Genomic DNA, 27,214 nt, shown 5'->3' on the forward strand with positions numbered 1-27,214 from the left:
GAGTTGCAAAAAGTTAGCGGACATCCATTGTTTAATTTCATTAAGACACGCCTCCAGCTGACTACAATCCGGCGTGTTGGTCAGCTTTAGGGGCATGTAGAGTTGGGTGTCATCAGCATAACAGTGAAAGCTAACACCGTATTTGCGTATGATGTCACCTAGCGGCAGCATGTAGACACGATGTCAAATATGTCCAAAAACAATTTGAAATGTGGACTCGTCAGACCACAGAACACTTTTCCTCTTTGCATCAGTCCATCTTAGATTATCTCGGGTCCAGAGAAGCCGGCGGCGTTTCTGGATGTTGTTGATAAATGCCTTTCACTTTGCATAGTAGAGGTTTAACTTGCACTTACAGATGTAGCGACAAACTGTATTTAGTGACAGTGGTTTTCTGAAGTGTTCCTGAGCCCATGTGGTGATATCCTTTAGACATTGATGTCAGTTTTTGATACAGTGCTGTCCTAGGGATGGAAGGTCACGGTCATTCAATGTTGGTTTCCGACCATGCCGCTTACACGGAGTAATTTCTCCGGATTCACTGAATCTTTTGATGATATTATGAACCGTAGATGTTCAAATCCCTAAATTTTTTGCAAATGCACTTTGAGAAACGTTGTTCTTAAACTGTTTGACTATTTGCTCACACAGTTGTGGACAAAGGGGTGTACCTCGCCCCATCCTTTCTTGTGAAAGATTGAACATTTTTTGGGAAGCTGTTTTTATACCCAATCATGGCACCCACCTGTTCCCAATTACCCTGTTCCAAATAAATGTTTGATGAGCATTCCTCAACTTTATCAGTATTTATTGCCACCTTTCCCAACTTCTTTGTCACGTGTTGCTGGCATCAAATTCTAAAGTTAATGATTATTTGCACAAAAAAAAAATGTTTATCAGTTTGAACATCAAATATGTTGTCTTTGTAGCATATTCAACTGAATATGGGTTGAAAAGGATTTGCAAATCATTGTATTCTGTTTATATTTACATCTAACACCATTTCCCAACTCATATGGAAACAGGGTTTGTAGTTTGAATTATAAGTGTTTTATGATTCGTTTATTTTTTTCCTTCTTTTGTGTACAAATTGTGCTCTATAAAAAAAACATATAATATTAATCTTTTTTCCCTCCTCCACTCTCCGGGCAAGAGCCCCATGTGGCTTATATCTAAAACTGTTAGTGCTAAAACAAAAACAGTACTACCATCCATTTGCCACGCACGAAACCATCTTTTTAATATTTGTCATTTACCACAGCATATTCTGCCAATAATCAATCTTTGAAAGAACATTTACAACATAAAATATGATATATAACCAATGCAGTCAAGGTGGAGGTGGGGGGGGGGCACAGCAACCAACCACTCCTTCACATGCTGATGACAAAGTGAGTTATTGGTGGTAACATGCAGTGGATACAAACATAAACACCCCCTTTCCACTCCCAAGCTCAACCCACTATTCTCTCCACGTCTTTTAGAAGAATGTCCCTGAAGATGTCGGCCAGCACCTCCTGAGGTTTCTCCTCGTTTATGTCGGTAGCGGCGAGCGGACTTCCCCTTTGAAGTGGCGAGCCTGTCTTTGTTTCCGAAGCCTGGATCTGATTGGGGTTTAAATCCTCACCTTTACTGTTCAGATGCCTGCGAGCCTGAGGGAGGAAAACCAGCTCGGAAGAGACCGGGGGTTCCTTCATGGGGAAGGCAAAGATCTTGACGGGTCTGCGTTTGCGGCCGGAGGGTTTCCCCCAGCGGAAATGCTCCATGGCATAGGGGCTTCTCTTGGACCCTTTGTGTCCCAGCTTTAGTCCGGGTGTCATGTTCCCGGGCGGTTTCCCCCAGCGAAAGTGCTCCATCGAATAAGAGCTCCGTTTGTTGCCTTTAGTGACCGGCCTGGCGTCCTTCGACTTGTTCCCGGAGGGTTTACTCCAACGGAAGTGCTCGATCAAGTAAGAGCGCCGCTTGTCCTTGCCGGCCTTCGATGCGGGGGGCTTGTGTTTGGTCCTGTCCCGGGAAGGGTTGGCTAAGAGCTTGTTGTCATCGCTGATGTTGACGACCGAAGTGCTTGGATCTGGACGCTCAGTTTGGCTGGCCGACCTGCAGAGCTCAATGCAAACCTGCGTGGAAAGGAAAGATGGATGTCAAAATGTCCGGTTTTTAGGAAGCTTTCCAAACACGGGCACCCACCAGTATCCTCCCCTTGTTGCTGAGGTTTTTGCAGATGGAGCATTCCGATCCAAACACTGGGGTGGAAATGCACACCATCAGTGCTATGGAGACCCAACACGGAAACACCATGGTCAGTCAGCCTGCTGCTCAGCTGAAAGGAAAGCAAACCATGCAGCGTTTAGGAAAAATATTTTTTGGCCGTTTTATGTTTTTTCTGTACTTTTTGGCTGTGGGATGAGCCCCTACTGCCTTCTCGCGAAGCATTAAAGGTCCCCTGCGAACAAAGCATACTTTAAAAAGAATGTTCTAGCTACGATTTTAAACGAAAGCCACTGGTGGTTGCTTCAAAAATCCGGTGGTTACAGTGAGCGGGGGAGAGCATAATACTACATATTGATGGTCAATGACTTCAAGTACTTGGGTTCCTGGATGAACTCCACAAAACAAGACCTTAAGGTCAGGAAGGCACTAGCCTGGAGGGCCCTGAACGGTATGTCAAGAGTGTGGTGCTCTAATCTCCCCCGATACTTAAAGCTGAGTCCATTCCACACCACTGTGGAGTCTGTCCTCCTGTATGGCTGCGAAAGCTGGACCCTGACACCCAACCTGCACAATTCCCTGGATGGGTGCTACACCAGAATGATACGAGCTGTTCTGAATGTGGACCAGAACATCCACATCACCAACAAGGACCGGAACGGGCAACTGCCGAGGCTCAGCAAGAAGGTAACAGCTAGTAGGATGAGGCTGGCAGGCCACTGCCACAGACATCGGGAGCTCCCGGCCAGCAGGCTGGTCCTATGGGAACCAGCGCACGGGCATCGATCACGAGGGCGTTCCGCGCTAACGTATGTGGACATCCTGAAGAAAGATGCGGGAGCTGAAAGCCCTACAGAGCCGGCCGGGTGTATGGAGAACCGGAATGATTGGAGACCTCGATGGAAGGTCGTCTGAGGACGACTGAGAGAGAGATGTATGTATACCTCCGCGGAATAGATAGATAGATGGATGGATAGAATTTTATTTATTCCTTCAGGAGAGTTCCTTTAGGAAAATTAACATTTTCAGCACAATCCTAATCAAGATCAGACAAACATTACAGGGAGACAGAACAGGATCGCTGACGGGTCTGCTGGCTTCCAGCGCTCCTTACAAAAAAGGTGAGATACAGGTAAACAAGTGGGGGGATAGAAAAATAAAATAAAGTAAAAAAATCGGTCTAAGCCTGAGCCCTGGAGAGGGGGTCCAGACTGAGGCCAAGGGGAAAAAACAACAATTCATAGCCATAGTACACATCCCTCTCTCATGTGTGTAAGAGGGAAACATCAAAGAACACAAAGGACATTAAAGCAGCGGATACAACCAGACACTTCTACATACAGCTATGAATAAAAAGTAAATGAAACATATACACTGTGGTGGCCTCTGCGGTGTTCCACGCCATCGTCCGCTGGGGTGGAGGGAGCATGGCCAGAGACAGGAGCAGACCCAACAAAGCAACCAAGAGAGCCGACTCCACTATGGCCGCCGACCAACTCCCGGCCAGTGTCCAGTCCGCATGGATACGTCCAAGGAGACTGAGGTGTCCGAACCTGCTCAGCCAGCCAAGACACCGCGAAGCTTCTCCGTCCCGGCGTTTAGTGCCAGCTCCGCAGTCCTGTCCCCTCATCCGCATCTCCTCCAGTCCCTCCAAACAGACTCCGGTGTGGCAGACACCCAGCAGCTGGTCTCCATGGCCAAAAGGCTCCCGGGAGGTAGATGCAGAAGTCCACAAAAAAAGCACCGCAGAGGTCACGAAAGTGCCACCCCTTGTCACACAGTCCCAAAGGGTCCCGGACCAAAAGGCACAAAAATCACAATAACACATGAAAACAAGAGGGAAACACAAAAGGATGACACAAGAGCACAGAGCTCCTGCCTACAGCAGCCACTACAGCAGCGCCATCTTGGGGGAAGGCAAATGAATCCAACCGCAAATGACTGAGCATGTATCCATGAAAATATACAGAAGCTGCAGGTCCTGTGTTCGACGTGTTTCAGTTTGATCCTTCTTGTCCGGACTCGAAGAACAGTTTTGGTTTGTATTTGTTTATGTCCGTGTGCAAAGTAAACAACAATTTCCTAGTTCAGTTCATTTATTTATATATATCCATTCATCCACCCATCTTCTTCCGCTTATCCGAGGTTGGGTCGCTGGGGCAGCAGCCACTTAGTCTAGCTCTTGTCGGGGAATCCTGAGGCGTTCCCAGGCCAACTGGGAGACATAGTCTTTCCAACGTGTCCTGGGTCTTCCCTGTGGCCTCCTACCGGTTGGACGTGCCCTAAACACCTCCCTAGGGAGGCGTTCGGGTGGCATCCTGACCAGATGCCCGAACCACCTCATCTGGCTCCTCTCCATGTGGAGGAGCAGCGGCTTTACTTTGAGTTCCTCCCGGATGGCAGAGCTTCTCACCCTATCTCTAAGGGAGAGACCCGCCACACGCCGGAGGAAACTCATTTCGGCCGCTTGTACCCGTGATCTTGTCCTTTCGCTCATGACCCAAAGCTCATGACCATAGGTGAGGATGGGAACGTAGATTGAGCGGTAAATTAAGAGCTTTGCCTTCCGGCTCAGCTCCTTCTTCACCACAATTGATCGATACAACGTCCGCATTACAGAAGACGCCGCACCGATCCGCCTGTCGACCTCAAAATCCACTCTTCCCTCACTCGTGAAGAAGACTCCTAGGTACTTGAACTCCTCCACTTGGGGCAAAATCTCCTCCCCAACCCGGAGCTGGCACTCCACCCTTTTCTGGGCGAGAGCCACAGACTTTTACTTGGAGGTGCTGATTCTCATCCCGGTCGCTTCACACTCTTCCGCGAACCGATCCAGTGAGAGCTAAAGATGAAGCCATCAGGACCACATCATCTGCCACCAAACCGGATCCCCTCAACGCCTTGACTGCGCCTAGAAATTCTGTCCATAAAAGTTATGAACAGAATGGGTAACAAAGGACAGCCTTGGCGGAGTCCAACCCTCACTGGAAACGTATCCGACTAACTGCCGGCAATGCGGACCAAGCTCTGACACTGATCATACAGGGAGCGGACCGCCACAATTAGACAGTCCGGTACCCCATACTCTCTGAGCACTCCCCACAGGACTTCCCGAGGGACACGGTCAAATGCCTTCTCCAAGTCCACAAAGCACATGTAGACTGGTTGGGCAAACTCCCATGCACCCTCAAAGACCCTGCCCAGAGTATAGAGCTGGTCCACAGTTCCACGACGAAAACCACACTGTTCCTCCTGAATCCGAGGTTGGACTATCCGGCGTAGCCTCCTCTCCAGTACACCTGAATAGACCATGGATAAAACAAGAAATCCTAACATGTGTTTTTAGCCTAGATTTAAATCGGCTCAGAGACTGAAAGGATCTAATACACCGATGTCAAACCCAAGGCCCGGGGGCCAGTTCTGGCCCGCCACATCATTCTGTGTGGCCCGCGAAAGTCTGCAAAAAAATGGGTTTCAATAAAATATTTGTTTTTTACTAAAAGCATTCGTTCTTCAATTTGGACAGAAAAAAAAAATGCATATTTTAATTTTTAATGTTATCTGACCGTGCCAATTATATTATTATATACTGTGTAGCAAAACTATTTTTGTGAGATAGTCCTGGGTGTACCCCGCCTTCCGCCCGAATGCACCCCTCGCCAGCCCAAAGGGGACAAGCGGTAGAAAATGTACGGAAAAACTCAAACTTAAATATCTGCTTGTCACCTTTATTTATGATTTTAAAGCAAATTATACATAAAAATATCTAATATTCAAATACATATGGATTTTGATGAATCATAATTCAGTGGCCTTGTGGTTTAAGTGTCCGCCCTGAGATCGGTAGGTCGTGAGTTCAAACCCCGGGCCGAGTCATACCAAAGACTATAAAAATGCGACCCATTACCTCCCTGCTTGGCACTCAGCATCAAGGGTTGGAATTGGGGGTTAAATCAACAGAAATGATTCCCGGGCGCGGCCACCGCTGCTGCTCACTGCTCCCCTCACCTCCCAGGGGGTGATCAAGGGTGATGGGTCAAATGCAGAGAAATATTTCACCACACTTAGTGTGTGTGTGTGACAATCATTGGTTCTTTATCTTTACTAATTAGTTACAATGGTATGTGGACAGTGTCAGCAACCTGAGGGTTCCTGGTTCAATCCCCACTTCCTACCGACCTCGTCATAGAGCCATAGTGGATCTAACATAATAGTGAGAGTCCAGTCCATAGTGGATCTAACATAATAGTGAGAGTCCAGTCCATAGTGGATCTAACATAATAGTGAGAGTCCGGTCCATAATGGATCTAACATAATAGTGGGAGTCCGGTCCATAGTGGATCTAACATAATAGTGAGAGTCCGGTCCATAGTGGATCTAACATAATAGTGAGAGTCTGGTCCATAGTGGATCTAACATAATTGTGAGAGTCCAGTCCATAGTGGATCTAACATAATAGTGAGAGTCCAGTCCATAATGGATCTAACATAATAGTGGGAGTCCGGTCGATAGTGGATCCAACATAATAGTGAGAGTCCAGTCCATAGTGGATCTAACATAATAGTGAGAGTCCAGTCCATAGTGGATCTAACATAATAGTAAGAGTCCAGTCCTTAGTGGATCCAACATAATAGTGAGAGTCCAGTCCTTAGTAGAGCCAACATAATAGTGAGACTCCAGTCCATAGTGGATCTAACATAATAGTGAGAGTCCAGTCCATAGTGGATCTAACATAATAGTGAGAGTCCAGTCCATAGTGGATCTAACATAATAGTGATGAGTCCAGTCCATAGTGGATCTAACATAATAAGGAGAGTCCAGTCCATAGTGGATCCAACATAATAATGAGAGTCCAGTCCATAGTGGATCTAACATAATAGTGGATCTAACATAATAGTGATGAGTCCAGTCCATAGTGGATCTATCATAATAGTGGATCTAACATAATAGTGATGAGTCCAGTCCATAGTGGATCTAACATAATAGGGAGAGTCCAGTCCATAGTGGATCCATCATAATAGTGAGAGTCCAGTCCATAGTGGATCTAACATAATAGTGATGAGTCCAGTCCATAGTGGATCTAACATAACAGTGAGTCCAGTCCAAAGTGGATTTAACATAATAGTGTGAGAGTCCAGTCCATAGTGGATCTAACATAATAATGAGAGTCCAGTCCATAGTGGATCTAACATAATAGTGATGAGTCCAGTCCATAGTGGATCTAACATAATAGTGATGAGTCCAGTCCATAGTGGATCTAACATAATAGTGATGAGTCCAATCCATAGTGGATCTAACATAATAGGGAGAGTCCAGTCCATAGTGGATCAAACATAATAGTGATAGTCCAGTCCATAGTGGATCTAACATAATAGTGATGAGTCCAGTCCATAGTGGATCTAACATAATAGTAAGAGTCCGGTCCATAGTGGATCTTACATAATTGTGAGAGTCCGGTCCATAATGGATCCAACATAATAGTGATGAGTCCAGTCCATAGTGGATCTAACAAAATAGTAAGAGTCCAGTCCATAGTGGATCTAACATAATAGTAAGAGTCCGGCCCATAGTGGATCTTACATAATTGTGAGAGTCCGGTCCATAATGGATCCAACAAAATAGTGAGAGTCCGGTCCATAGCTCCCAAGCGGAAACAGGTCAGCAGAGCAGAGATGTCCCCAACCGAGGAACAGACTCTGGACAGCCAGCACTTCATCTGTGGCCACCCAACCAGTGCAGAGGAGAATAAAAAAGATACGGCAGATCAACTGGTCTAAAAAGGGAGTCTATTTAAAGGCTAGAGTATACAAATGAGTTTTAAGGTGAGACTTAAATGCTTCTACTGAAGTAGCATCTCGAACTGTTACCGGGAGGGCATTCCAGAGTATTGGAGCCCCAATAGAAAACGCTCTATAGCACGCAGACTTTTTTTGGGCTCTGGGAATCACTAATAAGACGGAGTTTTTTGAACTCAGTCGTCATTATAAGGAGAGAAAAACTTGATAACTTACTTGCAGCACGAGCTTTCCTGCCAAAGCAAACATTGAACGTGACATCTGTTCACTTATAGAGGATTAAGGAAACAATCGGCTGCACAAGTGAAGGCTCAGATTTTATTAGGGTGCATAAATCCTACTGACGGGCAGGTTCCGAGTGACCTGTTTAAGTGGAGATGATTTCATTTGCGAACACAAAAACTGCGTCTAAAGCGTACAAATATAAAGTCCTTTGAAGTCGGACTTTATCAGACGCTTTCATGCAGGAAGCAAGAATTTACGAGGGTTCCACGTGAAAAGCAACGGTCGTTAGAAGCTGTTCTTCATACGCTAAGACCAGGCAATGTCTGATAAAATACAGCTTGTTGGAGGAGCATTTGTGGACTCAAACTGTGGTAAATCAGGCGACTTTTGCCAGAAAAATGCCTGTAAATATGTCATTGGTTATGTTTACGGCCGACTCTTCTGGGTGCTGTTGACTTTTTACGGTGGTTAACTTCTTTTTCGGGGCTAAATTGAGGTCTTTAGCAGAATGAAATTAAACAATGGATGTCCACTAACTTTTTGCAACTTAATGCCAAAAAAACGGAAATGCTGATTATCGGTCCTGCTAGACACCGACCTCTATTTAATAATACAACTTTAACATTTGACAACCAAACAATTAAACAAGGCGACACGGTAAAGAATCTGGGTATTATCTTCGACCCAACTCTCTCCTTTGAGTCACACATTAAAAGCGTTACTAAAACGGCCTTCTTTCATCTCCGTAATATCGCTAAAATTCGCTCCATTTTGTCCACTAAAGACGCCCAGATCATTATCCATGCGTTTGTTACGTCTCGTCTCGATTACTGTAACTTATTATTTTCGGGTCTCCCCATGTCTAGCATTAAAAGATTACAGTTGGTACAAAATGCGGCTGCTAGACTTTTGACAAGAACAAGAAAGTTTGATCACATTACGCCTGTACTGTATATACCTTTATATACATATATACATACATATATACCTGTACTGTATATACCTTTATATACATATATACATACATATATACCTGTACTGGCTCACCTGCACTGGCTTCCTGTGCACTTAAGATGTGACTTTAAGGTTTTACTACTTACGTATAAAATACTACACGGTCTAGCTCCATCCTATCTTGCCGATTGTATTGTACCATATGTCCCGGCAAGAAATCTGCGTTCAAAGGACTCCGGCTTATTAGTGATTCCCAAAGCCCAAAAAAAGTCTGCGGGCTATAGAGCGTTTTCATTTCGGGCTCCAGTACTCTGGAATGCCCTCCCGGTAACAGTTCGAGATGCCACCTCAGTAGAAGCATTTAAGTCTCACCTTAAAACTCATTTGTATACTCTAGCCTTTCAATAGACTCCCTTTTTAGACCAGTTGATCTGCCGTTTCTTTTCTTTTTCTCGTATGTCCCACTCTCCCTTGTGGAGGGGGTCCGGTCCGATCCGGTGGCCATGAACTGCTCCGCTTGGGATGGTTTCCTGCTGGCTCCGCTGTGAGCGGGACTCTGGCTGATGTGTTGGATCCGCTTTGGACTGGACTCTCGCGACTGTGTTAGATCCAATATGGATTGAACTTTCACAGTATCATGTTGGACCCGCTTGACATCCATTGCTTTCGGTCCCCTAGAGGGGTGGAGTGGGGTGGGGATGTGGGGGCGGGGGGTCCTCTCCAAGGTTTCTCATAGTCATTATTGTCACCGACGTCCCACTGGGTGTGAGTTTTCCTTGCCCTTATGTGGGCCTACCGAGGATGTCGTAGTGGTTTGTGCAGCCCTTTGAGACACTAGTGATTTAGGGCTATATAAGTAAACATTGATTGATAGATCAGGCCTGGGCAATTATTTTGACTCCGGGGGCCAAATTTAGAGAAAAAAATGTGTCTGAGGGCCAGTATAAATATTTTTAGGAAAACCAATACAAAACCTCACAATAAAGTCTGATTAAATGCTAAAAATGTTATTTTTTCTATGAAGGATAAAACACTGAATATTCAATCAATCAATCAATGTTTACTTATATAGCCCTAAATCACTAGTGTCTCAAAGGGCTGCACAAACCACTACGACATCCTCGGTAGGCCCACATAAGGGCAAGGAAAAACTCACACCCAGTGGGATGTCGGTGACAATGATGACTATGAGAACCTTGGAGAGGAGGAAAGCAATGGATGTCGAGCGGGTCTAACATGATACTGTGAAAGTTCAATCCATAATGGATCCAACACAGTCGCGAGAGTCCAGTCCAAAGCGGATCCAACACAGCAGCGAGAGTCCCGTTCACAGCGGAGCCAGCAGGAAACCATCCCAAGCGGAGGCGGATCAGCAGCGCAGAGATGTCCCCAGCCGATACACAGGCGAGCAGTACATGGCCACCGGATCGGACCGGACCCCCTCCACAAGGGAGAGTGGGTCCTAGTAGGGTTGTACGGTATACGGGTATTAGTATAATACTGCGATACTACCGCAGTACCATACCACCTCTGAAAAGTACCGGTCCGCCACACCCTAAGATTTTTTTGTTAAAACAAAGCCATTATTGCATTTTTTTCTGGTCCCCCTTATTTAGAAACGTATCAAAATAATATTGCAAAAGTGCAGATTCCAAGCATTGAAATACTTAGTATAGTTGAAGACTTCCGGTCATTAGAAAACATGACTTCACATCATAATGGCAGCTACACTTTCCATCTCAAAGATGTAGAAAAAAAATATTTGGGAATGTCCGGCGGGCCAGATTGAAAAGCTTAACGGGCCTCATGTGGCGCCCAGGTTCTTGATTTTGCCCAGGTCTGTTCTAGAACATGTTTTGCTGTATTCATTCATTGACGTGTTTCTTGCGACTGTTGGATTTGGTTGTCTTTTTATTTCCTAGTCAGATTTTAGAACAGCTAAAGTGTGAGCCTTTGACATAGACCTTGAATTTGGAATGTCACAATGAAGCCATAACAATCTGTTATCTCAACTGTCCGAGGTAGGGAGGAGAAGAAGAGGGGCGGGTGAGAGTGAGTGAGGAGGGAGAAACTGCCATTTTTAGGTTAGACCAATTTGGACCGTGCCTTTGAAATGTTGTATCTAGATTGATCTCCCAAAGCGCTTTGGTTATGAAATATCAAAATGAGCAACCTCTGTCTCTGATTGATTTAAAACCAGGTTATGTGTCATAAAAGAACCTGGGGGCGTTGACCGAAGGAAGAACGGGTCAGAACGCAACACTACTTTATGTTTTATATTTGTTCACACTGTCATGAGGGGGAGTGTCGCAGCTTTACGCGGGGTTTGTTCTCCCGGGATGCAAACGGACTACTCTGGACCAGGCGTGAAGGTAGGAACATTTTTTAATTAATAACTATCAAAATATTGAGTCAAAGATACCGAAATTCCACGACATAATGAAATTGCAAACAGCTAAAATTATACACAAAGCAAACTATAACTATAGCTTACCAAAGTAACTAGTAGGGTTGTACGGTATACGGGTATTAGTATAATACTGCCATACTACCGCGGTACCATACCACCTCTGAAAAGTACCGCTCCGCCACACCCTAAGATTTTTTTTGTTAAAACAAAGCCATTATTGCATTTTTTTCTGGTCTCCCTTATTTAGAAACATATCAAAATATCAAAATAATATTGCAAAAGTGCAGATTCCAAGCATTGAAATACTTAGTATAGTTGAAGACTTCCGGTCATTAGAAAACATGAGTACACATCATAATGGCAGCTACATTTTCCATCTTAAAGATGTAGAAAAAAATATTCATTAATAAAGATCGAAAAGCTTAACGGGCCGCATGTGGCGCCCAGGTTCTTGATTTTGCCCAGGTCTGTTCTAGAACATGTTTTGCTTTATTCATTCATTGACGTGTTTCTTGCTACTTTATGTTTTATATTTTTTCACAATGTCATGAGGGGGAGTGTCGCAGCTTTCCTCGAGGTTTGTTCTCCCGGGATGCAAACGGACTACTCTGGACCAGGCGTGAAGGTAGGAACATTTTTTAATTAATAACTATCAAAATATTGAGTCAAAGATACTGAAATTCCACGACATAATGAAATTGCAAACAGCTAAAATTAAACACAAAGCAAACTATAACTATAGCTTACCAAGAATACACAACAATTCTTTTCAACAAAAGAGGAGAAATATAATCTTAGAGAAAAATGTAATTTAGAACATTTGTATGCACGTACATGGAATTAAATGATGGAATGGATCAAGCAAAACAATCAATGCACTAATATGATCCACTTCAAGAAACTCTTCAAACTTTAAGTGTTTACAAAGTACAAAGAAGAACCATCATAAACTTTCTGAATGTATTTCATCCATTCATTCTCCAAATAATCTTATTTATCGTATGGAATATAACTTACTTCACCGAGTATTATTTATTTATTTTTACTGTGATACTTATGGAGTATATTGTGAATACATTGAAAACAGGAAGTGAACAAAAGTTTTAGCAACTGTTATGTAAACGAAAAGGGTTATAATTAAATCAACTCTGGTTCTTCCTACTCCTTTTCCAACATGTTGAAAAAAGAAACTGGAAATTTTAATGTATCATGTTGTATGCATGCATGTTCCAAATAAACTCAAACTCAACTCAACTCAACAATACCCAGCAATATGTTTGGAGGATAAAAGGTGAGGCCTTAAATCACAGGAACACCACACCTACCGTCAAGCATGGTGGTGGTAGTATAATGCTCTGGGCCTGTTTTGTTGCCAATGGAACTGGTGCTTTACAGAGAGTAAATGGGACAATTAAAAAGGAGGCTTACCACCAAATTTTTCAGGACAAGCTAAAATCATCAGCCCCGGAGGTTGGGTCTTGGGAGTAGACCCCAAAACACACCACAAAAGTGGTAAAGGAAACAAGCTAGAATGAAATTTTTAGAACAGCCTTCCCAAAGTCCTGACTTAAACGTGTGGACAATGCTGAAGAAACAAGTCCATGTCAGAAAACCAACACATTTAGCTGGACTGCACCGATTTTGTCAAGAGGAGTGGTCAAAAAATTCGAGCAGAAGCTTGTGGAAGGCTACCAAAAGCGCTTTATTGCAGTGAAACTTGCCAAGGGACATGTAACCCTGAGTAACACTATGGTTTTTTAAGTAATAGTTTCTTGCGGCCCAGACTCTGCGTCCAGGGGCCCCCGGGTAAATTGAGTTTGAGACCCCTGCTCTAGAACATGTTTTGCTTTATTCATTATTTATTACATGATCAGTCAATCAATCATTGTTTATTTATGTAGCCCTAAATCACAAGTGTCTCAGAGCCCACATAAGGGCAAGGAAAAACTCGATGAGAATGACTATGAGAAACCTTGGAGGACCGCATGAGTACATGAGTTTCCCAGCTCATGTTATCTATTATCACACCCAAAAAATTGCTTTCTTTTACACTTGCAATTAGGGACCGAATGTCCCTTTGGGACCGAGGACCCTATTGAATTCAAGCGTTTAATTCTTTCTTTATTATTATTCCGCAGTTTGAGCTGTAATTTGACCCCCTTAACATGCTTCAAAACTCACCAAATTGAACACACACGCCAGGACTGGCGAACATTGCGATTTGATCAAAAAACCTAACCCCAAAACTAAAAATTGCGCTCTAGCGCCCCCTAGTAAGAAAACACAGACAAAACTGCCTGTAACTTCCAGTAGGAATGTTGTAGAGACATGAAACAAAAACCTCTATGTAGGTCTCACTTAGACCTAGATGTCATACACTGACATCCTTCAGCAAAAATCAACAGAAAGTGTTCAATTCCCCCTTCAAAACAAAAGTTTTGTAAAAAAAAACTCACCTTTTGCCTCTTTGAGCTGTAATTTGACCCCCTTAACATGCTTCAAAACTCACCAAATTGGACACACACGCCAGGACTGGCAAACATTGCGATTTAATCAAGAAACCTAACCCCAAAACTAAAAATTGCGCTCTAGCGGCCCCTAGGAAGAAAACACAGACACAACTGCCTGTAACTTCCAGTAGGAATGTCGTAGAGACATGAAACAAAAACCTCTATGTAGGTCTCACTTAGACCTAGATTTCACCCACTGACATCCTTCAGCAAAAATCAACAGGAAGTTTGCAATTCCCCTTTCAAAACAAAAGTTTTGTAAAAAAAAACAACTCACCTTTGCCTCTTTGAGCTGTAATTCGACCCCCTTAACATGCTTCAAAACTCACCAAATTGGACACACACGTCAGGACTGGCGAACATTGCGATTTAATCAAAAAATCTAACCCCAAAACTAAAAATTGCGCTCTAGCGGCCCCTAGGAATAAAATACAGACTAAACTGCCTGTAACTTCCAGTAGGAATGTCGTAGAGACATGAAACAAAAACCTCTATGTAGGTCTCACTTAGACCTAGATTTCATTCCCTGAAATCCTTCAGCAAAAATTGATGGGAAGTTTGCAATTCCCCCCTCAAAACAAAAGTTTTGTAAAAACACTTACCTTTGCCCCTTTGAGCTGTAATTTGACCCCCTTAACATGCTTCAAAACTCACCAAATTGGACACACACATCAGGACTAGCGAACATTGCGATTTAATCCAAAAACCTAACCCCAAAACTAAAAATTGCGCTCTAGTGCCCCCTAGGAATAAAACACAGACTAAACTGCCTGTAACTTCCAGTAGGAATGTCGTAGAGACATGAAACAAAAACCTCTATGTAGGTCTCACTTAGACCTGGATTTCACCCACTGACATCCTTCAGCAAAAATCAACATGAAGTATGCAATTCCCCTTTCAAAACAAAAGTTTTGTAAAAAAAACAAACAACTAACCTTTGCCTCTTTGAGCTGTAATTTGACCCCCTTAACATGCTTCAAAACTCACCAAATTGGACACACACATCAGGACTAGCGAACATTGCGATTTAATCCAAAAACCTAACCCCAAAACTAAAAATTGCGCTCTAGTGCCCCCTAGGAATAAAACACAGACAAAACTGCTTCAAGGAAGAAAACACAAACAAAACTGCCTGTAACTTCCAGTAGGAATGTCGTAGATACATGAAACAAAAACCTCTATGTAAAAGTTTTGTAAAAACCGGTCACCTTTTTTCAAACATTATCTCCTCTGAGCGTGTTTGTCGTGTCAGCTTCCAACTACCACAGGAGGGAGATTGAACCCTTCTGAATCAAAGTTGATGAAAGAGTTTTAATTACTGCTACGTTTCTGATTTTATCAGCCTTCAAAGAACCGCTGCGTTAAAAACCATTTCAAAGATGGCCGCCGTGCCATCTTTTTCCCGTTTTTTTCCGTACCGTCTGCTGCTGGTGCACATGCACCAACATTCGTGAGGGAGGGGCTGTGATCGTCTATACCAAGATGGCTGCCAGATGCCGTAGCTAAGCCGGTATGTTTTAAAGTTGTCACACATGGACTTGGATTTGTTTTGCTTCTTCCATGCAAAGGATGATTGGCACGACCCAGATGAGAATTCAGGTACATATTTGTTTATTTAGACCCTATAATGAAAAATAAGCAAACTAAGGGCGCTCACAAGGAGGTACAAAACTTGGCTAGAAAAATACAAACAGGAAAACAAAAACACTTGCACGATGGCATGAATGAACTATGGACATAAAAGGACTTAGCACAAAAGCATTTAACTATGACTATATACAACAACTTACATGACATGGAACTATGGACGAGGGCATGAAGGAGATGCAGCAAGGATAGGGTGCGTGCGTGAAGGCATGAAGGCAAGCAAGCAAGCAAAGTTCCCAGAACGATGAACAGAAAGCAAATGACTTAAGTACTAGCAGTGGTAATGAGAAACAGGTGTGAGAGCTGAGGGACGGGGCGTGACTAGGATGGCAAGGTGAAAATCAATGAGTTGGCATGGAAACAAACAAAACCAGGAAATGCAAAACGTGAAGCAAGAGTCCAAAAACAAAACAAAACATAAACCTTGCTTAACGGGCATGACAAAAGTTGTCGTTAGCCTGCATATTGTAAAAACAACCGTCCAACATTTTACAACTACTTGTAAACTTACATGTGCCGACCATCAGGGCCGAGTTGCGACGAGAGAGTGTGTCGATGTTAAGATATTACGCCGAGTTGGTAAGTCTATCTGTTTGCTAATAGTAGCTACTAGCCGTACCCATGTATTTTCAATGGGCGGTTAGCATCGGGTTTTAATCCCGTTTCCTCCTATGTTTCTGCTCCGATTGAATTTCTTTGTATGTCGAGTCTTTATTTTGGGTACTTACATTTGGTGCCTGATTGTTGTGGCGTTTTAAGGCCAGCTGCACTCTTTATGCGCCGAGTTGGTAGGTCTATCTGTTTGCTAATAGTAGCTAATAGCCGTACCCATGTATTTTCAATGGGCGGTTAGCATCGGGTTTTAATCCCGTTTCCTCCTATGTTTCTGCTCCGATTGAATTTCTTTGTATGTCGAGTCTTTATTTTGGGTACTTACATGTGGTGTCTGACTGTTTTAAGGCCAGCTGCACTTTTTATGCGCCAAGTTGGCAGGTTTATCGATCTGTTTGCTAATAGTAGCTACTAGCCGTACCCATGTATTTTCAATGGCCGGTTAGCATCGGGTTTTAATCCCGTTTCCTCCTATGTTTCTGCTCCGATTGAATTTCTTTTTATGTCGAGTCTTTATTTTGGGTACTTACATGTGGTGCCTGACTGTTTTAAGGCCAGCTGCACTTTTTATGCGCCAAGTTGGTAGGTTTATCGATCTGTTTGCTAATAGTAGCTACTAGCCGTACCCATGTATTTTCAATGGCCGGTTAGCATCGGGTTTTTCTAACTTATATATGTCAGTAGACATGTTATGGAAGGTAAAAACTACATTTATAATAAAAAGTAGTGTATAGTTCTAACTTATATCTGCCAGTAGACACGTTATGGAAGGTAAAAACTACAATATAATACAAAGTAGTGTGTTGTTCTAACTTATATCTGGGAAGCCCAGACTTCTCTCTCCTCAGCCACTTCCATACATACTCGGTCCCGTCCATCGCCACTTGCAGCTTTAATTCCTATTTGTATTTGTTTGACTGTTACTGAATTGCATTATTTCAGTTTGACTGAGCTTCAAAGATAGTCTGTTGTAGTTAAGCCATCTTTTTAATTTGTTCCTTTCTCCTGTTATTATACCAGATCAAATAGGAATGCATGCGGGATTATTTATTCCAGACATATGACAGCTTAATTACAAGCTTTCTAGTTGTTGCCAAAGCAAAGAAAAACTAACTGAACGTGACATCTGTTCACTTCTTCAATTTCAAGTTCAATTGGCCGCACAAGCGTTGGGGCCCGGGTCCCCAACTTATCAGATTTTATTAGGGTGGATAAATCCTGTTTACGGGCAGGTTCAGAGTGACCTGTGGTGCAACAAACCAAGTTCACGGAGATGATTTAATTTGCGAACACAAGAACTGCGTCTAAAGCGTACAAATATAAAGTCCTTTGAAGTCGGACTATGTTTATCAGATGCTTTCATGCAGGAAACAAGACTTTACGAGGGTTTCACATGAAAATCAACGGTCGTTAGAAGCTGTTCTTCATATGCTAAGACCAGGCAAATCAGGCTTGTTGGAGGTGGAACAAAACATTTTAGCATTTGTGGACTTCACTCTCAAACTGTGGTAAATCATCCGACTTTTGCCAGAAAAATGCCTATAAATAAGTCACTTGCTAAGTTTACGGCCAACTTTTCTGGGTGCTGTCGTCTTTTTACCGTGGTTAACTTCTTTTTCAGGGCTAAATTGAGGTCTTTAGCAGAATATAAATTGGTTGGTTTGTATTAAACTGTTTCAAACATGTATACAGTTCCATTTTCGGAGCTGAACCGAGGATGTTGTTGTGGCTTGTGCAGCCCTTTGAGACACTTGTGATTTAGGGCTATATAAATACACAACGATTGATGGTTGATGCATCACATACTACATACAGTCCTGGTCAACTGCGCCCAAGACCCAACCTCGGGGCTGATGATTTTACGTTGTCCTGAAGAATTTGGAGGTAATCCTCCTTTTTCATTGTCTCATTTACTCTCTGTAAAGCACCAGTTCCATTGGCAGCAAAACAAGCCCAGAGCATAACACTACCACCACCATGCTTGACAGTAGGTATGGTGTTCCTGGGATTAAAGGTATCACCTCTTCTGAGTATTGTGGCCAAACAGCAACATTTTGTGTTTCATCTGACATCACATTGACAAAGATAAAACCTAATGGAGGAAAGTTCTGTGGTCAGGTGAAACAAAAATTGAGCTGTTTGACCACAATACCCCGGAATATGTTTGGAGGAGAAAAGGTGAGGCCTTAAATTCCAGGAATACCATTCCTACATATATATAAATATACATATATATATATATATATATATATATATATATATATATATATATATATATGTACACACATACAAATATATACATATACACACACACGTATATATGTGTATATATATATGTATCTATATATATATATATATATATACATATACATACATATGTATGTATATATAGATAGATATATATAGAAATATAAATGTGTGTGTATATATATATGTATGTATATATATATATATATTTATAGACACATATATATGTATGTATATGTATGTGTATGCATATATATGTGTATATATATTTATATATATGTATACACACATATATGTAAATATATATATATGTATATATATATACGTATACATATACATACACAAATATATATACATAGATATACACACATTATATATACACATATATATACACACATATATATATATACATATATATGTATACATATATATGTATATATATATATATGTATATATACACATATATATATATATACACACATAGAACATGAATGTGTGTATATATATATATATATATATATATATATATATATATGTATGTATGTATGTATGTTATAATTTTCTTTAAAATTATATTTGTACAAATTTGGAGGGGGGGGGGGGGGGTGACAAAAAGTGTCCTCCCCAACCCGGAGATGGCACTCCACCCTTTTCCGGGCGAGAATCATGGACTCGGACTTGGAGGTGGTGATTCTCATTCCGGTCGCTTCACACTCGGCTGCGAACCGATCCATCGAGAGCTGAAGATCCCGGCCAGATGAAGCCATCAGGACCACATCATCTGCAAAAAGCAGAGACCTAATCCCGCGGCCACCAAACCGGAACCCTTCAACGCCTTGGCTGTGCCTAGAAATTCTGTCCATAAAAGTTATGAACAGAATCGGTGACAAAGGACAGCCTTGGCGGAGTCCAACCCTCACTTGAAACGTGTCCGACTTACTGCCAGCAATGCGGACCAAGCTCTGACACTGATCATACAGGGAGCGGACCACCACAATCAGACAGTCCCATACCCCATACTCTCTGAGCACTCCCCACAGGACTTCCCGAGGGACACGGTCGAATGCCTTCTCCAAGTCCACAAAGCACATGTAGACTGGTTGGGCAAACTCCCATGCACCCTCAAGAACCCTGCCCAGAGTATAGACCTGGTCCACAGTTCCACGACCAGGACGAAAACCACACTGGTCCTCCTGAATCCGAGGTTCGACTATCCGACGTAGCCTCCTCTCCAGTACACCTGAATAAACCTTACCGGGAAGGCTGAGGAGTGTGATCCCACGATAGTTGGAACACACCCTCCGGTCCCCCTTCTTAAAGAGAGGAACCACCACCCCGGTCTGCCAATCCAGAGGTACCGCCCCCGATGTCCACGCGATGCTGCAGAGTCTTGTCAACCAAGACAGCCCCACAGCATCCAGAGCCTTAAGGAACTCCGGGCGGATCTCGTCCACCCCTGGGGCCTTGCCGCCGAGGAGCTTTTTAACTACCTCAGCGACCTCAGCCCCAGAAATAGGAGAGTCCGCCACAGATTCCCCCGCACCGCTTTCTCAAAGGAAGACGTGTTGGTGGGATTGAGGAGGTCTTCGAAGTATTCCCTCCACCTATCCACAACATCCGCAGTCGAGGTCAGCAGAACACCATCCGCACCATACACGGTGTTGATAGTGCACTGCTTCCCCTTCCTGAGGCGCCGTATGGTGGTCCAGAATCGCTTCGAAGCCGTCCGGAAGTCGTTTTCCATGGCTTCCCCGAACTCTTCCCATGTCCGAGTTTTTGCCTCCGCGACCGCTAAAGCTGCACACCGCTTGGCCCGTCGGTACCTGTCCACTGCCTCCGGAGTCCTATGAGCCAAAAGAACCCGATAGGACTCCTTCTTCAGCTTGACGGCATCCCTCACTGCTGGTGTCCACCAACGGGTTCTGGGATTACCGCCACGACAAGCACCAACTACGTTGCGGCCACAGCTCCGATCTGCCGCCTCGACAATAGAGGTGCGGAACATGGTCCACTCGGACTCAATGTCCAGCACCTCCCTCGTGACATGTTCAAAGTTCTTCCGGAGGTGGGAATTGAAACTTTGTCTGACAGGAGACTCTGCCAGACGTTCCCAGCAGACCCTCACAATGCGTTTGGGCCTCCCAGGTCTGTCCGGCATCCTCCCCCACCATCGCAGCCAACTCACCACCAGGTGGTGATCGGTAGAAAGCTCCGCCCCTCTCTTCACCCGAGTGTCCAAAACATGAGGCCGAAAATCCGATGACACAACTACAAAGTCGATCATGGAACTGCGGCCTAGGGTGTCCTGGTGCCAAGTGCACATATGGACACCCTTATGTTTGAACATGGTGTTTGTTATCGACAAACTGTGACGAGCACAAAAGTCCAATAACAAAACACCACTCGGGTTTAGATCCGGGCGACCATTCTTCCCAATCACGCCTCTCCAGGTTTCACTGTCGTTGCCAACGTGAGCGTTGAAGTCCCCCAGTAGGACAAGGGAATCACCCGGAGGAGCACTTTCCAGTACTCCCTCGAGTGTACCCAAAAAGGGTGGGTATTCTGAACTTTGGTGCGTAAGCACAAACAACAGTCAGGACCCGTCCCCCCACCCGAAGGCGAAGGGAGGCTACCCTCTCGTCCACTGGGTTGAACTCAAACGTGCAGGCTTTGAGCCGGGGGGCAACAAGAATTGCCACCCCAGCCCGTCGCCTCTCACTGCCGGCAACGCCAGAGTGGAAGAGGGTCCAATCCCTCTCGAGAGAACTGGTTCCAGAGCCCTTGCTGTGCGTCGACTCCTAAAACGCGAAATAAAACTCCTAAAACACGTAAAAAGACTCCTGAAACACGAAATAAGACTCCTAAAACATGAAATAAAACTCCTAAAATACGAAATAAGACTCCTAAAACTTGTAAAAAGACCCCTAAAACATGAAATAAGACTCCTAAAACACGTAACAAGACTCCTAAAACACATAAAAAGACTCTTAATACACGCAAAAAGAGTCCTAAAACACGAAATAAGACTCCTCAAACACAAAATAAGACTCCTGAAACACGAAATAAGACCCCTAAAACATGAAATAAGACTCCTAAAACATGAAATAAGACTCCTAAAACATGAAATAAGACTCCTAAAACACGTAAAAAGACTCCTAAAACATGAAATAAAACTCCTAAAACATGAAATAAGACTCCTAAAATACGAAATAAGACTACTAAAACACGAAATAAGACTCCTAAAACACGAAATAAGACTCCTCAAACACAAAATAAGACTTCTAAAACACGAAATAAGACCCCTAAAACATGAAATAAGACTTCTAAAACATGTAAAAAGACTACTAAAAGATGAAATAAGACTCCTAAAACACGGAATAAGACTCCTAAACACGAAATAAGACTCTTAAAACACGGAATAAGACTCCTAAACACGAAATAAGACCCCTAAAACATTAAATAAGACTCCTAAAACATGAAATAAAACTCCTAAAATACGAAATAAGACTCCTAAAACTTGTAAAAAGACTCCTAAAACATGAAATAAGACTCCTAAAACACATAACAAGACTCCTAAAACACATAAAAAGACTCATAATACACGTAAAAAGAGTCCTAAAACACGAAATAAGACTCCTCAAACACAAAATAAGACTCCTGAAACACGAAATAAGACCCCTAAAACATGGAATAAGACTCCTAAAACATGAAATAAGACTCCTAAAACACGTAAAAAGACTCCTGGGGTACTTGAAGGTATGCCAAGGGGTACAGGAGATTTTGAAAAAATCCTCTAAAAATAGCAACAATTCAAAAATCCTTTATAAATATATTTATTGAATAATACTTCAACAAAATATGAATGTAAGTTCATAAACTGTGAAAAGAAATGCAACAATGCAATATTCAGTGTTGACAGCTAGATTTTTTTCATAAATATTGATGTTAAAGATTTCTTTTTTTCTGAAGAAATGTTTAGAATGAAGTTGATGAATCCAGATGGATCTCTGTTACAATCCCCAAAGAGGACACTTTAAGTTGATGGTTACTTCTATGTGTAGAAATCTTTATTATTAATTGAATCACTTGTTTATTTTTCAACAAGTTTTTAGTTATTTTTATATATTTTTTTAAATTACTACTAAAACACATAACAAGACTCCTAAAACCCAAAATAAGACTCCTAAAACCCAAAATAAGACTCCTAAAAGACGTAAAAAAGACTCCTAAAACACGTAAAAAGACTCCTAAAACGGATAAAATGTTTCTTAAGAGATGCCCAGTGACATCTAAAACATAAATTACTCCTAAAAACCGAAACAAGACTCCTAGAACACGAAATAAGACTCCTAAAACACGTAAAAAGACTCCTAAAACATGTAAAAAGACTCATAATGCACATAGAGTCCTACAACACGAAATAAGACTCCTCAAACACAAAATAAGACTCCTAAAACACGAAATAAGACTCCTAAAACACGTAAAAAGACTCCTAAAACACGTAACAAGACTCCTAATACACGTAAAAAGACTCCTAATACACGTAAAAAGACTCCTAAAACACGAAATAAGACTCCTAAAACACGTAAAAAGAGTCCTAAAACACGTAACAAGACTCCTAATACACGTTAAATGTTTCCTAAGAGATGCACAGTGACACCTAAAACATAAATTACTCCTAAAAACCGAAACAAGACTCCTAATACACGAAATAAGACTCCTCAAACACAAAATAAGACTTCTAAAACACGAAATAAGACTCCTCAAACACAAAATAAGACTCCTAAAACACGAAATAAGACCCCTAAAACATGAAATAAGACTTCTAAAACATGTAAAAAGACTACTAAAAGATGAAATAAGACTCCTAAAACACGGAATAAGACTCCTAAACACGAAATAAGACTCCTAAACACGAAATAAGACTCCTAAAACATGAAATAAAACTCCTAAAATACGAAATAAGACTCCTAAAACTTGTAAAAAGACTCCTAAAACATGAAATAAGACTCCTAAAACACGTAACAAGACTCCTAAAACACATAAAAAGACTCTTAATACACGCAAAAAGAGTCCTAAAACACGAAATAAGACTCCTCAAACACAAAATAAGACTCCTGAAACACGAAATAAGACCCCTAAAACATGAAATAAGACTCCTAAAACATGAAATAAGACTCCTAAAACACGTAAAAAGACTCCTAAAACATGAAATAAAACTCCTAAAACATGAAATAAGACTCCTAAAATACGAAATAAGACTACTAAAACACGAAATAAGACTCCTAAAACACGAAATAAGACTCCTCAAACACAAAATAAGACTTCTAAAACACGAAATAAGACCCCTAAAACATGAAATAAGACTTCTAAAACATGTAAAAAGACTACTAAAAGATGAAATAAGACTCCTAAAACACGGAATAAGACTCCTAAACACGAAATAAGACTCTTAAAACACGGAATAAGACTCCTAAACACGAAATAAGACCCCTAAAACATTAAATAAGACTCCTAAAACATGAAATAAAACTCCTAAAATACGAAATAAGACTCCTAAAACTTGTAAAAAGACTCCTAAAACATGAAATAAGACTCCTAAAACACGTAACAAGACTCCTAAAACACATAAAAAGACTCATAATACACGTAAAAAGAGTCCTAAAACACGAAATAAGACTCCTCAAACACAAAATAAGACTCCTGAAACACGAAATAAGACCCCTAAAACATGGAATAAGACTCCTAAAACATGAAATAAGACTCCTAAAACACGTAAAAAGACTCCTGGGGTACTTGAAGGTATGCCAAGGGGTACAGGAGATTTTGAAAAAATCCTCTAAAAATAGCAACAATTCAAAAATCCTTTATAAATATATTTATTGAATAATACTTCAACAAAATATGAATGTAAGTTCATAAACTGTGAAAAGAAATACAACAATGCAATATTCAGTGTTGACAGCTAGATTTTTTTCATAAATATTGATGTTAAAGATTTCTTTTTTTCTGAAGAAATGTTTAGAATGAAGTTGATGAATCCAGATGGATCTCTGTTACAATCCCCAAAGAGGACACTTTAAGTTGATGGTTACTTCTATGTGTAGAAATCTTTATTATTAATTGAATCACTTGTTTATTTTTCAACAAGTTTTTAGTTATTTTTATATATTTTTTTAAATTACTACTAAAACACATAACAAGACTCCTAAAACCCAAAATAAGACTCCTAAAACCCAAAATAAGACTCCTAAAAGACGTAAAAAAGACTCCTAAAACACGTAAAAAGACTCCTAAAACGGATAAAATGTTTCTTAAGAGATGCCCAGTGACATCTAAAACATAAATTACTCCTAAAAACCGAAACAAGACTCCTAGAACACGAAATAAGACTCCTCAAACACAAAATAAGACTCCTAAAACACGAAATAAGACTCCTAAAACATGTAATAAGACTTCTAAAACATGTAAAAAGACTACTAAAACACGAAATAAGACCCCTAAAACATGAAATAAGACTCCCAAAACACGAAATAAGACTCCTAAAAGACGTAAAGACTCCTGAAACATGAAATAAGACTCCTAAAACACGAAATAAGACCCCTAAAACATGAAATAAGACTCCTAAAACACATAAAAAGACTACTAAAACATGAAATAAGACTCCTAAAACACGAAATAAGACCCCTAAAACATGAAATAAGACTCCTAAAACACGTAAAAAGACTACTAAAACATGAAATAAGACTCCTAAATCACGGAAGAAGACTCCCAAAACACGAAATAAGACTCCCAAAACACGAAATAAGACTCCCTAAACACGAAATAAGACCCCTAAAACATGAAATAAGACTCCTAAAACACGTAAAAAGACTACTAAAACATGAAATAAGACTCCTAAAACACGAAATAAGACCCCTAAAACATGAAATAAGACTCCTAAAACACGTAAAAAGACTACTAAAACATGAAATAAGACTCCTAAAACATGAAATAAGACTCCCAAAACACGAAATAAGACTCCCTAAACACGAAATGAGACTCCTTGATGATTACTTCTATGTGTAGAAATCTTCATTTAGAATTGAATCACTTGTTTATTTTTCAATAAGTTTTTGGTTATTTTTATATCTTTTTTCCCAAATAAGAAAGACCACTACAAATGAGCAATATTTTGCACTGTTATACAATTTAAAAATCAGAAACTGATGACATAGTTCTGTATTTTACATTTTTTTATCCATTTTTTTCCAACCAAAAATGCTTTGCTCTGATTAGGTGGTACTTGAATAAAAAAAATGTTCAACAAAGGTTGACACCCACTGCTTTAAAGTATGACATCCATCATAAGTTGTGTCTATCCCAGCCTTTTGCTGTCTTCTTGTGTCATTCCCTACTAAAAATGTGTGTTTTCTCGCCTTCTCCCAGGAATGCACTGGTGTTATCTTCATGATGCCTCCTTTTGTTTTTTGTGAAAGTCCAAGAGCCGTATTATCTACACCGTGACTCACTCCCGCTCCCAATCTGCCAGCAACATTTACAGTAATGTTCAGTCAATTCACTTTTTGATGCCCTGACATGCAAACACACACAAGACACCAGCATGCATCATGCAGAGAAACCCCGTTCCTGTCAATGTCCAAACAAGTTCCTTTACCTTGTGTAAAACCCAAGTCCCGCTTTGCGTTTGTTCCTTCTCCTCAGATTGCGTCGCGGCTGCTCTGCCTCCTCGAGCTTTATGCAAGGAGGGTGCGCTCAAAAATGGTTCTGCTGCCAAGTCTTCTGGGAAGAAAAGCTCTTTTTATAGACTCATGGAGCTTTGGAGTCTCAAGGCCTCGGGGTGTGATGGAAGAAGTAAGGGATCTCCTACTCGCTGTGGGCGGGGAAGAATGTATCAGTGTGTGTGTGTGTGTGTGTGTGTGTGTGTGTGTGTGTGTGCTAGAAGTCCATCCCACGTCCTTTTTTTTTTTCTTTTTTCTTTTCTTAATTCAATGGTGCAGCCCACGTCACAAAACAGGTGAGGAGGATTAACCTTCAGCTTCCGGTAGCCCTTTAAAAGCTTTTAAGCATCCCATTTTTGGAGTGCGTGGCGTCTTATCGTAGAGAAGAAATTAAATTCTGTAGGATTTTTTTTGTTTGTTTGTTTTTTTTAAAACCGCAATTGTATTCCCAGCCCCTTCCTGCTCCGTCATTGGTGAAAATATAATGGCATATTTTATCTTAAAGGCCTACTGAAAACCACCACACAGTCTGATAGTTTATATATCAATGATGAAATATTAACATTGCAACACATGCCAATACGGCCTTTTTAGTTTAATAAATTACAATTTTAAATTAAATGTGTCTAATAACATTTGAATCGCTCCCACTGCTGTCGCCTTTATTTTTTTTTTTTTTAGTGCTTCACTCTCACTTTCCTCATCCACGAATCTTTCATCCTCGCTTAAAATAATGTTGACGCGTGCTTGTGACGTTATTGGTTGGAGGAGACATTTTATCCCAGCACCACTCACGGCTAAAAGTTGTCTCTTTTCATCACATAATTACACAGTAATTTGGACAACTGTGTTGCTGAATCTTTTGCAATTTGTTCAATAAATAAT

General features: G+C 41.5%; 1 protein-coding gene across 1 annotated transcript; it reads right to left on the minus strand.

Moving 5' to 3' along the window:
- Window positions 1-1,212: 1,212 nt before the first annotated feature.
- LOC133542125 (pro-opiomelanocortin-like) lies at window positions 1,213-26,486 on the minus strand. Its single transcript, XM_061885984.1, has 3 exons — window positions 26,266-26,486; window positions 2,188-2,320; window positions 1,213-2,117 (listed from the first exon to the last, which is right to left on the minus strand). The coding sequence occupies exons 2-3, from the start codon at window positions 2,296-2,298 to the stop codon at window positions 1,455-1,457; spliced, it is 774 nt and encodes a 257-aa protein (XP_061741968.1). The 5' UTR covers window positions 2,299-2,320; window positions 26,266-26,486; the 3' UTR covers window positions 1,213-1,454.
- Window positions 26,487-27,214: the final 728 nt, after the last annotated feature.

This window comes from Nerophis ophidion, linkage group LG24, assembly GCF_033978795.1.
Source record: "Nerophis ophidion isolate RoL-2023_Sa linkage group LG24, RoL_Noph_v1.0, whole genome shotgun sequence".
In the NCBI taxonomy this organism is placed as follows: Eukaryota; Metazoa; Chordata; class Actinopteri; order Syngnathiformes; family Syngnathidae; genus Nerophis; species Nerophis ophidion.

Coding starts and splice junctions, on each gene's coding strand:
- LOC133542125 (XM_061885984.1), bottom strand. CDS start 2,298: ATGGTGTTTCCGTGTTGGGTCTCCATAGCACTGATGGTGTGCATTTCC. Junction 2,118..2,187: donor GCAACAAGGGGAGGATACTG/GTGGGTGCCCGT, acceptor CTTTCCACGCAG/GTTTGCATTGAGCTCTGCAG.